A 19,553-nucleotide genomic window follows, 5' to 3' on the forward strand; every position below is an offset into this window, starting at 1 on the left:
ATTTATATAAATGTTTTTTTCACTAAATATTGAAGTTTAGTTTATATTTATTAAGTTTCACTGACATTTGAACAAGTATTATAATATAAAATCTATAAATAAAAGGTATTTGAAAAGTAGGGAAAAAAGTATAACATTTATGTATAAAAACAAACAAAAGCAAAAAGATGCAACTATACGTAACATTCAAAAATGCACCCGAAGTAGGGAAAAAACACCCATACAGAAGTAAAACTAATGGTTTACATTTTTTATCTTTTCTCACTACTCCGAGTATTTCATACTAAGCCTGTAATACATCATCCATAAACAACTAAGTGATGTGCAGGTTATCAGAGCTGCAGCAGTTAAAAGGAGGAGACAGAAACCAGCCTCTGCCCTGGCTTTGGATGAGATGAGGGACTGTTTCCTTCTTCAGACAGTCTCTTATTTATTGTTGGATGTATTATGTGTTTAAGGGAATGCCCATGGAAAACTTCTGGAGAATTTCAGATTAAAAGTGACACTAATATGGCACTTGGACCTCAACATGCGACGCAAGATCCCGGAAAAGGTGAGCATTATTTAGATGTCCAAGTAGTCTATTTAGATTTCGAAGTGTTACATCTCAATGTTTAATGCTGATTATCTTGAAAAATCAGACACTGCTATTTAATATCTAATCAGTTGTTTCAACAGCAGATAATATGAAAAACCTGTTTGAAAACAGTCATTAATTTTGGAATTCCATTTGGTGACAGAAATTACAAAGCCAGAACCTATTAAAAACCTGTCTCATCTAAGAGTAAATGATTTAAGTTACATATATAACCTTCACTCTAATGTATTAAATAAAGTGTGAAAGACAACCAAGTCTAATTTATCTGTACATTCATCAGGTGATATCACTCGCAGTGAACCTAAAATTAATATCAAGTGTCCTTTTAAACAGAATCAATACCCCAAGGTTAGAAGATCAATGTCCAATTTAATTCATCACTGGGCTTGTTTTAATTTCTCTGAAGTGTCCTGGGGCAGGACTCCTTTGAAGCGAAGCAGGACGGGGCTCAAGAAATCAGGTTTCAGACTTGAGGTCGATCAGTGTTCTTAGGAGGATGACTTTAGTCATCTCTGTTAATTTCCACGAGAGAACTCTGCGAGGATGGGAATGTGCCCTCTGCTACTGTCTCTCTACCCTTCAGGAAATTGCTTTAATGTTTCATTTCCCCCGACACAGGATCAGAATGAAAACAGCAAACTGTCCGCTCATCGCTCAAACAAGCAGCGCAGAGTCATCCGGGCACCATCCCAAACCGTACGGCTGCCAAGCGCCTTACTGCGGAGCACGTGCTGAACTCTGGGTGATGTCAAAAGTCAATTGATGATAATTTTGACAGAAAACATTTCAAGGGAGACGTACTGTCCCTCTAAACATTAAAGAACAATATGCAAGTAAAACATAAAACAAGATTTTCCTTTTATGGCCCGCTCTGATAAACAGTGTGTTTGCCACAAGCGAAGAGTTTAACCAATGACAACTGAGGTCATTTACACTGATTGGTTTTGATACTGTACCATTAACACTATGTTTATGTCTATTTTTTATGTTAGATAAGGTGTAGTATTGTTATGCTAAAAAGTGTAGAATGACATTTTCAAGTTAAGTAAATTAAACTTCAATTGTTTATATATATATATATATATATATATATATATATATATATATATATATATATATTAGGGCTGGCAAACGATTAATTGCGATTAATCGCATACAAAAAAAAGTCTAAATTTTCCTAATATAAGTGTGTGCATTGTGTGTAATAATTATGTATATATAAATACAAGCACATTCATGTATATATTAAAGAAATATTTACAGTATATGTATTTATTACCATTTTTCATAGAATTTATATAATATATGTAAAAAAAATTGTACATAAATAACATATTTCTCTTAAATATATACATTAATGTGTGTGTATTTATATATACATTAAAAATACACACAGTACACACACATATATTAGGTAAACTCAAACTTTTATTTTGTATGCGATTAATCGTTTGCCAGCCCTAATATATATATGCATGTATTTATATATTAGTTTATTTTATGCATTATATTATTGTAGAAAAATGATGGTGTAGAATGACATTTTCAGGTAAGTAAATTCAATTGTTTATTTATTTTATATATATATATAATTTTTTTAAGCATTATAACATTGTAAAAAAATTCTGAAAGAACAAAAAAACAAAAAACAAATCAATACTTACACTATGTACCACTGTTTCCACAAAACTATTAAGTAGCACAACTGTTTTCAACATTTTTAATATAATGTGTATGCTAAAAATTCAATTTTGTCATCACAGGAATAAATATAAATTACATTATATATATATATATATATATATATATATACACACACATGAATATATATATTCATATGTATTTATTTTAAGCATTATATTATTGTATAAAAATGATGGTGTAAAGAGACATTTTCAAGTTGTTGCTGTTTTTAATGCATTGTTGATATCAAATAAATGCTTCTTAGTGAGCATAACAGACAAAAACATGACAAAAATAATTTCTGGCCCTCAAACTTTTAAACAAATAAACAAATAAATAAGGGGGAGAGATGTGAGAAAGTTAAAAACAGGAAATAGTCACTGAGATATAAAGTGAAGTCGCAATGTGAAATGTAACGTTGAAATATGAGAAAACAAGTTGCAAATGAAAGATATGAGGCCACACAGTGAGATATAAAAATAAAACACTATTAATTTATTTATTTATTTATTTTATTTTAAAGCACAAGCTACTGTATATGTAAAGCAAGTCTGTTGCTCAGCCTACAGAGATGTCAAACAGGTTGTAATAAAATCCATTTCAAATCCAATTTATATGCTGGATCATCCTGTTTTTGTGTCTATAGCTGATTTGCACCATTTCAAGGCTGCTTCAGTCACGGCACGCATCTCCTTTCAACATATAGCCAATCACAGCGGGCCGATGTGTCAGCATGTCTGCTCTGATCCTTGGTATCACCTCAAGTCACACTGACAACTCACTGTGCTTCACAAGACTGTTTATCCAGCCATAAGAGGCGTCTGCCCTCTCTGCTGGAGATGACGCATGTCCACAAATGCCCGAAACCACACGCTCACAACAGAAGAAAGAAATATAAAACATTTTTACAGAAAATCCCTCTAATAAAAGTAGATTTTGTTTCAACTTTCTAGAGTTAAAGACGATTTGAGTCCTGTCATCTTCTAGTATTAGCTTTCTCTGAAATACAGTATTCCCCCAGTGCAGTTTAATGTCATTTTGGTGTATAATCCATCCAGACTAGCCATTTTTGCATCATAATTTATTAAACTGTACGATTTTACATTCAAAATGCCTTTGCTGAACTTTAACTCGTGCCAACTGACTAGAGTTAATCTAGGACATTTTAAAACATAATAGGACATTTATTCGTCATAATAACTTAAACGGGGTATAAGATACTTAACATTTGCATTTAAATCCATATTTAGACTTTCTCTCAGACGGCTGTTTAAGTTATGGAGGGGAGGTTTCGTCTGATTATGTTGGAGACATTTCCTTTTTGTCAAAATGACAGTTTCTCCATACAGTCTCAGACATACAATGTCACAAACGTTCCTCTCGTTCCCTGCATTCTCAGGACTAACTACCCCCATAAAATAGCACTGATCTATTTTGAGTATTTATTTGATAAATAATGCCATGAAGACTTAATTAGGCAACAAATCTTTTGTCAAAACCAGCCATGGGTACGAGCTAAAAACTGACTTACAAAAAGACATGTTTGACTAAAGCATTCAAAAATTCAATGGAAAAATATCTATTTTTCATTCCTATTAAGGCAAGGAGAGTTAAGTTTACGGGACATATCTTGATGCCCTTGTAATGGCAATAAAGAAAGAACATAATAACATTGCCAGGTGTTTCACTTGCTGCAGCTTATGAATAAATTTAAAATAAATCACAGTAAGCTACACTTCAGCTCATTAATAAGAAAATCAGCTACTAATTTTCATATTAATAAAGACACCCCTCACAAATGGGTCAAAAGTGAAATTTTTTATGCTACAAAAAATTTATATAATAAAAGCTGTTCTTTGTATTCATTATAGGATCCTGAAACAAAATGTTTCTTGGGCACCAAATCTATATACTGTATTAGAATGACTGATTTCTAAAGTCTGGAGCAATGACAGCTGTGGCTCTGATGACAGTTGTCATCACAGGATCAAATCACATTTTAAAATATATTAGAAAACAGGTATTTCAAATTGTAAATCAAATAAATGCCTTGGTGAGCATACGAGACTTTGTTAAAAAAGAGATCCATCTTTTCACACTGAGGACAACTGAAGGACTCTATGCAACTATTACAGAAGGTTCAAGCACTCACTGATGCTCCAGAAGAAAACACGATGCATTAAGAGCGGTGGGGTGAAAACTTTTGAAATTTAGAGATCAGGGTAAATTTAATTTATTTTGTCTTCTGGGAAACATGTCATTATCTTCTGTAGCTTCTGAAGGGCAGTACTGAATGGAAAAAACATGATATTTAGGCAAAATAAGAAAAATGTACACATCCTCATTCTGTTCAAAAGATTTCACCCCCTGGCTCTTAATGCATCAAGTTTCCTTCTGACGCATCAGTGAGTGTTTGAACCTTCTGTAATAGTTGCATATGAGTCCCTCAGTTGTCCACAGTGTGAAAAGATGGATCTCAAAATCACTGTTGGAAAGGGTTCAAATTAGGGTTGCACCAATAGGTTTTTGTTTTGGCTGATACCGATACCAATAGCGATTTTAACAAACAATTGTTGGCCAATTCTGATACCGATATTGGTCAACTGCATGAAGCAGTGCTTAAAAACAAAAAATAATAATAATAAAAAAATCAGTCGGTTCACTCTAAGCAGAAATGGCATTTGAATGTTTCTGTTGCTGCCGGTTTGAAACTGGTTTAAGTAGAAAAAATACTGTTTTTTAAAGTTTTTAAAATTTCTTTGCCTTTAATAATAACAGTAGTAATAATACCGTTTTTCTTTACTCAAAAGGGAAAAAACAAGAACAAAGTGAGTCTTGATCTGGTAGCCTATCTTGCGCTTAGTCATAGCCAATACAGCATCATTTTCTCTAGATTTTGACCAAATGTATTAAACAAAAGAAAAACTGTCAACGCTTTAAAGACATAAAAGTATTTTTCAAGATATTTAAAAATGTTTGCAGCCTGGATTAAAAAAAAAACGCTAAAAAAAGCGTTTTGAGAGAAAAAACTGCCTAAATTTATAGGCATATGTTGTGTACATTTTGTACGTATGTACGTTTTGTATGTACGTTATGTTTTGGTTTGGCAAGTATTTAATTATTTTGCCCAGAGAAAAACGTTGGATTATGCAACAGACATGCAACTCATTGTCTGCATGCAGTTAATTAATAAACCATCGGTATCAGCACTTTTCATGCTATTTCCGATATGCTGATGGCTTTAAAATAAACAAAAATCGGCTGATAAATATCAGCAGCTGATACATCAGTGCATCCCTAATTCAAATACACAAAAATGCTGAAAAAAGAAAAAAAGAAGCTGTTGATCATTCAGGTAACAACACAGTATTATGAATCAACTTTTGAAAAGGGTAATTTTTATAAATTCAACTACTATTTTTTCTTGTGGACTACATGTAAATGTCTTTTATGTGAAATATCTTATTCAGGTCAGTACTAAATAAAAAAATAAATTGCATTTTGTATGACACCTCTTATTCTGGTAAAATAATAACATTTTGCAGATTCGGCAAGGTGTATGAAAACTTTTGACCTCAAGTGTATATTACATTTTGTGGGGCATAATAGTTCTCCTTTAATACAAGGTACAACTCTAAAGACATAAATTGCCATCTAACCACAGAAAATAGAACACATAGATCAAATTAACAAAAACTTCCCAGAATCCCCAATGAACTTCAGTTCATTGATTGAATATTCAAATCTCTAAAGCAGGCGGCTAGCTGTTTCATGACATGAATTGAGAGAATCTAGTTTTAGGACAAAACCTTACATGTTATTGGACATTTATATATTTATTTTTAATATTCTGCTGTCAAAAAGGAACAAAAGCACCTCTCTGTTCTGATTCTTTTATCATCTCTATCTTTTTTTGGCTCGCTGGCACTCTTTTCAACTTCAAATGCATCTGAAATCATTTGTCTCTAAATTCGGGATCCCGAGAAATATAATACGGCGAGCAATTTGGTTGAAAGCCCATGAAAACACACTTGAGCCAGCTGCTCGCTTTCTTTTAAAACTCTAGTGCTTTCTATGACCGTTTGTCTCTGTCAGACACACGCATGAACACACACATGCATGCATGCACGCACTCGCATTTCCAAATGCACACAAACACGGTCTATGCCCCAAAGGTAGTCCCAGCTGGCATAGATTCAGGCTAGATAGTGGGCACTAAAAGGTTCAGGGTCCTGAAGTGCCCTCAGCATCCACACATGCCGATTTGTCTGCGGTTATAGCACATGTGGAGGGAACAACAGTGCCTTTCAGACAAAATATCTTCCTTTACCACTGCCATTCATGCGTAGCTCCTTCAGGATGGTTAGCACAATGATCCTAACTGCACTGTGTACAATCAAAAGCCCTATTTTCAAGACATGGGAAGGATAAGTTCAGTCGCTCACCTTTTCATCAGGGGTGGGCTCAAAGCAAACTTTCTGGATGCTGGGATACACGTCGGACCAGCCTTCCGTAGTGCAGTTCCTGCTAATGATGCCTAGAACAAACAGACATCGCTTCGTTAACAGTCAATTTATCAGACTGATTAATGGCAATTTAGACAGACAACCAGCATTAGAGAGTGTTTTGGTAGGTAACGCTTCACAACACTGAAACGTGCACATCGCTGAAAGATATCAGAGGAAACTAAACATAAAAATAAGCTAATCAAAGAAATGTATCAAGAATAGAGTGATGCTCAACAAAGTCTGCCAAGAAATGTCACCCAAAAGCATTTTGCATAAAGAAAACGAAGCTTAAAGCAAAATATAGTTTTCCTTTTGACTGTAAAGTAGAGACTCCTTATTTCTGTTTTTTTTTCTTTAGGTGTGATTTCTAGCTGCATGGGCTGCACTGCACTCATTATACTTGTAAATCCATATGGCACCAGTGATAATGGACTAGCTTTGTACATCACTGATGCATTCAGTCAAGGCTGAGAGGCAGAGGCTGAGTGTGAAGTATAAATACAGAATATTTGTGTTTCGTGCATTAAAGTGTCTGCGTGTAGGCTTGCTAATACTCTCAGTAACGAAACAACAGCCTCCTACACGTTGCATTGCATCAATGACCGCCATTACACCTGGAGAAGAGCAGCTGGCAGACTAACAAAGAGTACATGAACACATTTATACATCAGACAAACATTACAACACCCAACAGACCTCTGAACAAGAAAACCAGCAGGCTGAAACATGGATTGTTTTGAACATCTGATTTAAAAATAGTACCGGATAGAGTGAAAAACAACAGAACAATGTATTTTACAGAGACAGCCATCTGTATAAGTAAACAAACCACAGGTTGATTTACCTGGAAACTATTGAAAAATTAAAACACAATAATATAACTTACAATTCATTATTATAAAACATATTTTAGCAATTTTCTAATGTAAAAAAGTCAGATAAATTAGATTAGTCAAATGCTTTTCACTAAATATCATTAACAATTCTTTTTTTTTGTTTGTTTGTTTCATTTACAATTCAGTCAATTATGGAAGCTCATTTCTACCATGGGAAAAAATTAAAACAGTAATTGTGACTTTTTATTTTACAATTCAGATTTTTTTTTTTAGATATAAAATTAGACTTGCAGAATATAAACTTGCAATTCTGAGAAGAAAAGTTGGAATTGTATGCTATAAACTCGCAACTGCGAGGAAAAAAAAAACAAAATCTATTACAAAAGCAATTATCTTTTTATTCCATGGCAGAAACAAAAGAACAAAATTGTCGCTGAATTTATACATCGTAATTTTGACTTTTTTCTCAGAATTGCAAGAAAAAAGTTATTTATTAATTCATTTTTGTGGCGGAAACAAACTTATATATTTTAGCATGGACCATTTCAAAACATTTTTTTTCATTTCTTAACATTTTAAAATTTCAAAACATTTTTAATTTTTATTTTATATTCTATGGCAGAAACTGTCAGAATTGTCATTTACAGATCTAAACTCTCACTTTTTTCTCAGAATTGCAAGAAAAAATATCTCAAGTATGTGATAGAAAGTCACAATTATCATTTTTATTTTATGTATTTTTATTTATTTATTTATATTATTTTATGTGGCAGAACCAAGCTTATATATATTTTAGCATGGACCATTTTTTATTTTATTTTATTTTATTTATTTATTTTTTTCCTGTGGCAGAACCAAGCTTATATATATTTTAGCATGGACCATTTCAAAACATTTTTTTTACCATTTCCAAAAACAAAAAAATTAAAAACAATTTTTTTATTCCTTGGAAGAAACAGAAGAACAGAGCTGTCTCTGAATTTACATATTACAACTCTGAAAAAAGTCAGAATTGTGCAACAGAAAGTAACAATTACCATTTTTATTTATTTATTTTTGTAATTATTATTTTATTATAACCCATGACAGAAAGACACAATTACCATTTTTCTGTATTTTTTAAAAATTATTTATTTATTTTTTTGTGGCAGAACCAAGCTTATATATATTTATATCATTTTTTTTTTTTTCCAAAACATGTTTTTTATTTCATGGCAAAAAATTTTTTTGGATTTGCAAGAAAAAAAATTAGAATTGTGCAACAAAAAGTAACAATTACCATTTTTATTTTATTTATTTATTTTATTTTTATTATTATTATTTAATTGTTTCCTGTGCCAGAACCAAGCTTATATTTATTTTAGCATGGACTATATCAAAACATTTTTTACAATTTTTTTTAAAAAACAATTTTAATTTCAAAAACAATTTTTTTATTCCACGGAAGAAACAGAAGAACAAAGCTGTCTATGAATATGCACTAAATGTGCAAGAAAAAAAGTCAGAATTGTGCGACAGAAAGTAACAATTACCATTTGTATTTATTTATGTTTTTTTCATTATTTATTTTCTTCCTGTGGCAGAACCAAGCTTATATATTTTTTTTATCATGGACCATTTCAAAACATTTTTTATCATTTTTAATTTAAAAACATATTATTTATTCCATAGCAGAAACAGAAGAACATATTTATCTATCTATTTATTGTGGCGAAAGCAAGCTTATAATAAATAAATAAATAAGCTTATACATAATTTCAAAACATTTTTTAATTTGCAAGCTTTTTTTGCATTTAAAATTCATTTAAAATTTTTCTTCTAACATAAAAAAATGGCCTCAGCTTTAATGAGAATTTAATAGATGTAAGGAGATGACTTTTCTTCCTCACTTCAGAAAATCTAGCACACACTAGACACACAGTAGAACGCTGACCTACAAAAGTCAGCTAAGATAATTCAGTATATTTACTAACATCAATACTACGTGATTGTGAAAACACTTCAAGTGCGACTACTTCTAGCATTTTACTCAGAGCTTCTTGTGACATGAGTATATTCTATGTATATTTTAGGACTGAGAGGACGGCAGAATGAATATTTAATGCCATTTCATCAGGCCAAATATGAGGTCGAGCACAGCTACATCACTGCAGACTACTCTGCTAGAGAGAGAATGTAAACTCTCCTGACATGTATCAACATGGAGATTTATTTTTGTCCGTGTCCAGCCTGAAACAAATCCCCAAATACACACCCACACATGCTCACACGCACCCAGCGATGCAGATCCGAACACACATGTGCATACAGACACTAAAACACACACACAAGCCCGACAAAAGGGACTGTCTGTACAAACAGACAGATTCAGGCTTTATAAAAGTGCTAACTGACCCATCTTTGAAAACCTGGACCACCTTATTTGTCCTATTCACAGAGATCCGCTAATGTACGTCATCATGTGAGCTCTTATCTTGAATTCAAATTGTCAGAACGGTAATCAAACATGCATTTGTCCAGAAGCGCAAGTGCTTTGCGGGAGCACAATGCGGGACTGCTTTGCTGCTGTGAACTGCCATTCAGGGACACAAAAGCAAAGGCACAGAGCTTTGTACAGCACAAGCCTGACAGACAGCTACTTTCCATTCTGTGCATGGAACATCAGTCCAAACCCCTCACGTCTAACATGACATCAGCAACAATGACAGAAAGAAGGCTACATGTGGAGTCAATTTTTAAGGGCTACTGTAGAGAAGACAGGTGAACTGCAGTAATGTAACCCAATTTTTTTGATGCAAAGAACCCCAGAACTTGACTATTAAATAGGTTAAAACGGAAAAGATTTTTTTTAATTATAAAAATATTTTACAATATTTCATTTTTATTCAAGTGGAGCTTTGTTAAGCATAAGGAACTTCAATAAATCAATCAATAAAATAAATAAATCCATGATGGATTCTAACTTCCATAGAAATCCATGTTGTTTATTATTTTGTTTTATGTTTTATTAGTTAAAAAACTCTTTGCAACTGTACATATGATAGTTATTTTTGTATCATTGTAAAAAATATTATAGTTTTTATTCATATTTTAAAGTATTAACATTTTTGTAATTTTGTTTACTATTTTGTTTTATGTTTTATTAGTTAAAAAACTCTTTGGAAAAGTATATATATAAAGGTTATTTGAGTATCATTGTAAAAATACTAGAGTTTAATTAATATTTTAAAGTATTAATATTTTAGTAATTTTGTTTGCTATTTTGTTTTATTCGTTAAAAAAAACTTTGGAATGGTATATGTCAAGGTTATTTTAGTATCACTGTAATAATATTATATATATATTTTTTTTATTTTAAAGTATTAACATTTTAGTAATTTTGTTTATAATTTTGTTTTGTGTTTTATTAGTTGAAAGCTCTTTGGAACCATACATATATCAAGGTTATTTTAATATCACTGTAATTATATTATAGGTTTTATTAATATTTTAAAGTGTTAACATTTCAGTAATTTTGTTTACTATTTTGTTTTATGTTTTATTAGTTAAAAAACTATTTGGAACGGTACATATAGCAAGGTTATTTTAGTTTCACTGTACTAATATTTCAGTTTCTATTAATACTTTTTTTCCGTAATTTTGTTTCGTTAAAAAACTGGAACAGTATAACCATAAAAATATTACATTTTTTATTAAAAAATATAATAGTTTTTATTAATATTTTAAAGTATTAATATTTCCATAATTTTGTTTTGTGTTTTATCAGATAAAAACCATTTGTATTGGTATATATATATATATATATATATATATATATTGTTTTGTGTTTTATTCGTTAAAAAAAACTTTCTGGAAGGGAACCAAATCAAGGTTGTTTTCATATCCTTGTAATAATATAACAGTTTTTATTAATATTTTAAAGTATTAACATTTCAGTAATTTTGTTTACTATGTTGTTTTGTGTTTTATTATTTTAAAACCACTTATAAATAATTCTGATTAATTTTTGAATGTTATATATATACACATATAACATTTATATATACAGTAAATACAGCTAAAACATTTTACACTTTCTTTCTATAAAACTGAAACTGAAACCCCCCCTGATATAACATACATGAGCTCAGTTGAGGAAGAGGAGCAGGCTGAACCATTTACTGCCCACACACCCCTGCATCACCTGAATCTACCTTGTACAATGAGAATGAGTGATATATATATATATATATCTATTCTGCCCCTTACAATCCATTAACGTCTGTCCGTCCTCCGAACACTGGGTTGAGAAAGTGCAACAAATAGCTTTTTTTGAGAGCTACTTTACGGAAAATACAGCAGATAATATCTGGGGTAACAGCTAATGGAGCATAAATGATGCTGATGGTGATGACAGTGATTCATCTGTGAAAAGTTCAGCCATACATTAGAAAGCTTGATTGGAAATGATAATCGTGTGCTATAAAACCACAGGTCAGCATGTGTTTCCAGATGTTCTGGGCTAATTTGGCTCCTTAACTCCGTGGATATCCAACGGCACCATGTGTTCATGTGTTCCTGCATGACCTCTCTGAGCCAGCAGGTTAGAAAGCTCACAAGGGCTGAAAATAGCCTGATTGGGGAATCAGGGCTGTATGTACTCCCACACTCTGGAGCTTGACAGACAACTTCTCTGTAGGGAAGAAAGGGTGTGCTGGTTCTGTGCCATCGGCTCCGGTCCACGGGTCAATGAGCATGTCCGAGCAGAAGGGGAAAGACATGATTCACTCACTCCAGCCTTCAGTTTACTCCCTTACTCATTAATTTACTCACACACACACTCTCAATCAGCACAGTTCACTCTACAGAAAGCTGGCCTTCAAATTGAAAATAACAGCAGTATATTATTTATCTGCTTTGTGCACATGTGAGCAGAACTATGCATAAACTTCATAAAATAGGGTTTTACAGCTTAGTACCATATGAGAACATGTTTAGGTTTGTTAATACACTGGCGAAACCCTTTGGAGAACATCTTGACATCTGTTCATAAAGGACAGCTCTTTGAGGAACTTACAAAGTAAAACCTAGGGCTGGGTGAAAAATCGATAATGATACTTATTGCACAATTTAAATGTTCTCACCCTCATGTTGTTACAAACCCGTAAGACCTTAGTTAATCTTCAGAACACAAATTAAGATCTTTTTTATTAAATTCGAGAGCTTTCTGACCCTGCATAGACAGCAATGCAACTGACAGGTTCAAGACCCAGAAAGGTAGTATAGACATTGTTAAAATAGTCAAAATCACGACTTTATTAAACAATATCTTCTCTTCTGTCTCAGTTTTCGATGCACGTTCATGAGAGTACCACTACACATTTTTGTTTTCTTTGCGCACAAACAGTATTTTCATAGCTTCATGAAATTAAGGTTGAACCACTGATGTCACATGGACTATTTTAACAATATCCTTACTACCTTTCTGGGCCTTGAACGTGGTAGTTGTGTGTGGGACAACCAATACTATATTTTTTTTAATTTATTAGTATCAGCAAATTTTTGTTCTCAGCATCATGTTAAGATGGATAAATGACAGTTTGCAAGTAATAAAGTAAAATTTACCATCTCTGGTGAACAAAGTTTTTAGGGCAGTGGGGCAGGTGTTGACAACCACCTCTCCAATATCAGCATGGTGCCAGCAAGAAATATTGTCCCACATCCCCCTGCAACCTGTAAGGACGTAGAAACAGAAAACAATGTAAAAGCTCAACACATCTGGATCTCAAAATATGCTGAAACAGCAAAACGTTCAGTAAAGTTACTGCAGCACTGCACATGAGAAACTTGACATGTGTTTGACAGGGAAAATGTTTAGTTTGGGATAAGATCCGCATTCATTGACTAATGTTCTTCAGAGTGTTTCTGCTTTATGTGTTGAGTGTATCTGAACATGTTTTGTCTTTTAAAGAGACAGTTCACCCAAAAATGAAAATTCTGTCATTAATTACTCACCCTCACTTTGTTCCGAACCCGTAAGACCTTCGTTCATCTTTCGAACACAAAGTAAGATATTTTTGCTGAAATCTGAGAGCTTTCTGACTCTCCATAGACAGCAATGCAACTGACACATTCAGTAGTAACGAGCATCAAAGATTGACACTAAATAAATTTAATAAAGTTGTTATTTTTGTTCTCGTAGCTTTATAAATTTAAAGTTAAACCACTGATGTCAAATGGACTATTTTATTGATGTCCTTACTACCTTTCTGGGCCTTGAACGTGTTAGTTGTGTTTCTGTCTATGCAGGGTCAGAAAGCTCTTGGATTTCATCAAAAATATCTTGTTCTGAAGATGAACGAAGGTCTTACAGGTTTGGAACAACACAAGGGTGAGTAATTATTGACAGAATTTTCATTTTTTTGGTAAACTGTCCCTTTAACCTAATACCACAAACAGTGCATGGAACATGCCTCGAGTCTGCCTTTGATTTAGCATAGGTTAGGTACTACAGTAAAACCAAAAAACCCAAAAAAGGGGAAAGTCACTGGATCTCATGAGACCAGCATACAGGGACGGGACGCATTCCAGCATCTCTGGTTGGATGAGTGTGTTGTGAAGGTCTGGACATAAATAGAAAAATGGTCAAAAAGGTTTGACAGTGACATCAGACCACCATCGATCATCATCTATAACTCCAAACGCTCTCAGGAACATCACAGCCAAGAGGACATGTAGTTCTTTATGTACTAAAGGAATAATTGACCTAAAAATGTTTACATTTTGTTATAGTTCACTCACCGTCATGTTGTTCCAAATCTGTATGATTGTTTTTTCTTCTGCGGAACACTACATGTGACCTTTGACTACAAAACCAGTAAAAATGATAGATTTTTATGCCAAAAATCATTAGGATATTAAGTAAAGATCATGTTCCATGAAGATATTTTGTAAATTTCCTACCGTAAATACATCAAAACATATTTTTGATTAGTAATATGCATTGCTAAAAACTTCATTTGATTTTTTTGCACTGCAAGATTCCAGATTTTCAAATAGTATCTCAGTCCTATCCTAACAAACCATATATCGATGGAAAGCATATTTATTCATGATGTATAGATCTTAATTTTAAAAAAATGACCCTTATGACTGGTTTTGTGGTTTAGGGTCATATATCGCACATTTAGATTTCGAATGTAATATACGAGTCATATCAGTCACTTTTATGATACATTTATGGGCGCTTTTTGGATCTTGAGAGGCCAGTCGCCCATTCCCTGTCTGTATATGGAAAAGAGGCCAGCATAAAATAAAATGTATAATATTAAACACTACTGTTCAAAAGTTTGGGGTCAAAGCCAATTTTATCTTGTGTTCCAAAGAAGAAGAAAAGGTCATATGGGTTTGGACCACAAATAATGACCGAATTTTCATTTTTGGGAACTATTCCTTTAAACAGCTGCGTCTTCTCTAAAACAGCTGGTCGTTTCTGAGGGAAAATACGACATCTAAACTAAGCGAAAATATGTCACTCATCAAGCATTGTTTAAGATAGAGTAAACATTGCCTCTGATTGGTCAGTGCTCAGTCCACTCTGCCCTTTTATGAACCATCTGAAATGTGGGACACATTAAGTGGTCCAAACAGCTTTTTTTCCAGTCATCTCCAGAGGGACTTGTCACTCATTTCGCAAATTTAAATAGTCAATTCCAACGTGTATTTACCGTCAAATAATTACCATTAATTGGAACATCTGTGTGCTGATGGATGCCATACAACTGTCAAATAGGCCAACACAAACAAAGCAAGGTCGTTTCCACACTTTCCAACACATAACAATTATTTAAAAATTAAGAAAAGATTCTGAAAGCAAGTTTGGCTTCATCTATTAAATGTAGCTGTTTAATATTAGTAATGCCAGATAAATAAACAAATCCCGAAGATGGTCCCTCACGGTTATTGACCGCAGGTTGTGTGATTATAGCTAATGACCAATGGAGATAAGAGCTGGGAAAAAGCAGGGGAAAAAAGTCATTTGAAACACAGACATCAATCATCACTGAAACATCTGGATTTTTAAAAGCTTCAAAGTAGGGTCTGAAAACGGTCATCGTAAAACTGTTAGTATCTCTGTTCCATTAAAAAAAGTTGTATATTAAGTGATATATCTTCTGTTACTTCATCCAGGCTCACTTAGATCAATCTGGTTTGGTTAGATCACTTTATGAAGTATGTAAACACATAAAAAAGTATGTATCACATGGCGAAACTGCGCCAAATCAGCACATTAGAATGATTTCTGAAGGATCATGTGACATTGAAAACTGACATAATGATGCTGAAAATTCAGCTTTGCATCACAGCAATAAATTACATTTTAAAACAGAAGACATTTATTTTAAAATATAATAATATTTCACAATGTTAAAGTCACAACTGTGAAACAAAGTTATTTTAAGAATTAAACAGACTTCTATATGTGGGTCATGTCTAGTTCAGACAATACAAATACCCAATTCAACAACATTGACCTTATAAGCTGGAGCCAAAAGCAGCTCAACCACTATCAGCCAACAGTAAATATGATTCTACATCTGCCAGAGCAAACATTGCATGCCAACAGAAAAACAATGAGACATTAAATGATTATGTAGGACAAACAATGTGGCGCTGTATTGTTTACAGGGAACATGACACAGATACACGCAACACTACGCATCTTTCAATGATTGAATGACTGAAATGTTGTTTCATCTTCTGGCCATTCAGAATACTGTACTGTAAGTGAATTTAGAAGATGATGTAACGTGCGTGTGCACTCACACACGCACTAATACAGTACCTTTAGTGTGCGGAGGCAGCTTGTCTGCCAGAATACCCAGACATTCCTTCTCAGCCATCTGCAGCTCATACAGAAAGTGACAGTTTGCATGTCTCCCGCTAACCTTAGGGGGCAAAGGAAAGAAAATCAGCCGTATGATCTCAATACTACAAATGCCTTCCAAGAAATAACAAAAAAGTCTCAGTGTGTTGTTTTCGTATCTTTGAGATACTATCATAGTTTTTATTAATATTTAGATTTTTTTTTAATAGAGCATGTACTCATTCTTAAGCATGTACTCATTCTTAGGCCATCGAAGATTACACAGATTTGGAGAAATTCAGTTGCTTTTGCTCACCAATGAATCCTCTGCAGTTAATGGGTGCCATCGGAATCAGAGTCAAACAGCTGATAACCATATCACAATTATCCACAAGCAATCCATCATCAATTAACATCTTGTGAAACAAAAAACTGCATGTTTGTAATACACAAATCAAATGTGTTTGGATTTGAAATAGTTGCTTCTGCCAAAATTCATTGAGTAATCCAGTGAAAGAGTCCATTCCATGTTCACATCAAAATTCAAAACATATTTGTTTGGAGCTGTTTTAAGGTGTTTTTGCTTGTAAACATGTTTGAGCCAGAAACAACAGTTTTAAGTCTTTGGAGTTGGAAGTTTCCAGTTTTTGGAGTCTTTTGGATTATTATTGTGATGTTTTATTCAGATGTTTGGACTCTCATTCTGACGGGAACCATTCACTGTAGAGGATTCATTGGCGAAGAAGTGATGTAATGCTACATTTCTCCAAATTTGTTTAAGTGAACATCTTGGGTGAGGAAATTTTCAACATCATTTTGATCATTTTTGGGTGAACTATTCCTTTATATACATAGTCGTTCAAAAATCTCTTACGCTTATCAAAGTTCTGTTCATTTAATCATAACTATAGAAAAAAATAAAATTATGAAATATTATTGCAATTTAAAATAACAGTTTTCTATTTTAATATACTCTAAAATCAAATTTATTTCTGTGATGCAAAGCTGAATTTTCATCAGCCATTACCCCAGTCTTCAGTGTCACAAGATCCTTCAGAAATCATTCTAATATGCTGATTTTTTATCAGTGTTGGAAACAGTTGTGCTGCTTAATATTTTGTTTTTGAAACCTGTAAAACTTTTTTTTAGCATTCTTTGATGAATAAAAAGTTCAAATAAACAGCATTTATTCAAAATGGAAATCTTTTCCAACAATATAAGTCTTTACTATCACTTTCTATCAGTTCCTTACTAAATAAAACTAACATCCTTACTAAATAAAATTTACTGATTCCAAACTTTGATTGGCAGTGTATATTATTACAAAAGATTAAAGTATATTAAAATAGAAAAACACTATTTTACACTGCAATAATATTTCACAATATTATGTTTTTTTCTGTATTTTTAATCAAATAAATGCAGCCCTGATGAGTAGAAAAGATGTCTTTAAAAAAACATTAAAAATCTTTTGAATAGCAGTGTATGTCTTTAATATTAATTTAGCATTAAGTTAAACTGAATAAAAATGAACAACGTTGCCTTGGTCAATAGATGAAAAAGGTTTACATTTTTTGTATTTTGTTTTAGCTAGCTAATGTTTATTTTATTTCAAGCATCATTTTATGGTTTTACTTACCTACCTAACACCCTGCTCTCAATAACAATACATATTTATATAGACATGCACTGTGCAGCTTAGGGATCAACATAAACATCACAAGGTTTGTCACCCAAATCAGCGTTTTAAGAAAGACAGTTTTAAACTGCTAACTCGGTTAAGACTGCTTCCTGGTGACATCATCCGAAATGACTAATCAGCACAGACTCAAAGCTGTTGCGATCAAAGAGCTGCCACAAAGCCTGTTTCAACTGATGGACTAAAAATCCTCTATTATAAGAACTGTAATAATTTCATAATAATTGTAATAATAAAGTCACATGAAGTCGCCAGTTAAAGATCTCATCAGTTGGTCCTCAGCCATAGACGTGGGGAAAAAGCTACAGAATCATTCCAAAAATATGGGCTATTAGAATTTTATTTAAATTAAAAAAAATTCAAATACAAGCATTCCGTTTGACATCAAACAGAGTAAGAATATTTTTAAACCCAAATGTTTTTAACGCAAGGTCACCGTCTTATGTTTGTGTTTGTGAGTTCTTAGTCACTTTGGCTTCGGGTTTTTCCAAGTGTGCAGCACAGAGACAATTCAGCCCCAGATCAGAAGAGGACATAAGCCTGCAATTTAAGTCTGTCATTGTTCATCTCTTTCAAAATCTTGAGCTACATCTATGATGAGAGCAGACATACTCATCCAAGCAGGGCTTTCTTCCCTATATATCACAGCTAGCAAGATCGCCACACATGCTAATGATATGAGTGATTGTATCAGGATTATTCTGGATCATTACTGTCAAGGCAAACGCATGCTGGCTGAGATTAACTCAGGCTGAGAGCAATTACAGCCAAGTCGAAAACACATTTGACATTCTCGCCAGGTTTTCTCAGCACTTCTAAAAATATCCAGATGAGCTCCTTTTGTATCTTATTTTAATGACATTTGTGAGAAAAGTACATTACATCAGTACTGATAGTCTTGGTTTAGCAGACTGAGTCTCGTCAGCAGCCGGTCACCCGGGCACATATCTGACTCATCCTTCTGCTTCATGGGAATTGACATGTTTTTCAAAAATAATTTGTTGAGAAAACGAATAGAGGCTTTGTAGTCGAAAGGGGAGCATCTGGTGCAATAAACATGTAAAACAACTCCACCTGAGATTGGCGCTTTCTAAAGTAAACTAAGTGATGAGGAAAATGTCAAAATGAGATGTATATTTCAGATAATCAGATAAATGACACCTTTCAGAACTCTAAAAGATGTTTCAAGTAACTATTTCTAACATTTATTTGAAAAGGTCATTTTAAATACCATATAGACAAGACTGTGAGTTTATTTTTAAAAGCTGATTTGTTCAAAGGTTTGAGTTGGTAAGACTTTTAAAATAAGTGCTTATGCTTATCAAGGCTGTGTTTATTTGATCAAAAATACAGTAAAAATCTTAATATTTGTTGAATTGATTAC

The 19,553-nt window shown here is 33.0% G+C and overlaps 1 protein-coding gene across 1 annotated transcript in view; it reads right to left on the reverse strand.

The window, feature by feature from the left end:
- Nucleotides 1–19,553, reverse strand: part of vipr2 (vasoactive intestinal peptide receptor 2) — a 41,979-nt gene that overhangs the window by 15,299 nt on the left and 7,127 nt on the right. The window contains exons 2-4 of the mRNA XM_051097964.1: nt 16,450–16,552; nt 13,230–13,337; nt 6,727–6,818 (exon numbers count right to left, since the gene is read on the reverse strand). Of these exons, the coding sequence (XP_050953921.1) occupies nt 6,727–6,818; nt 13,230–13,337; nt 16,450–16,552 (303 nt within the window). The remainder of the gene's footprint in view (nt 1–6,726; nt 6,819–13,229; nt 13,338–16,449; nt 16,553–19,553) is intronic.

The sequence above is a fragment of the Labeo rohita genome, chromosome 24 (genome assembly GCF_022985175.1).
Source record: "Labeo rohita strain BAU-BD-2019 chromosome 24, IGBB_LRoh.1.0, whole genome shotgun sequence".
Classification (NCBI taxonomy): domain Eukaryota; kingdom Metazoa; phylum Chordata; class Actinopteri; order Cypriniformes; family Cyprinidae; genus Labeo; species Labeo rohita.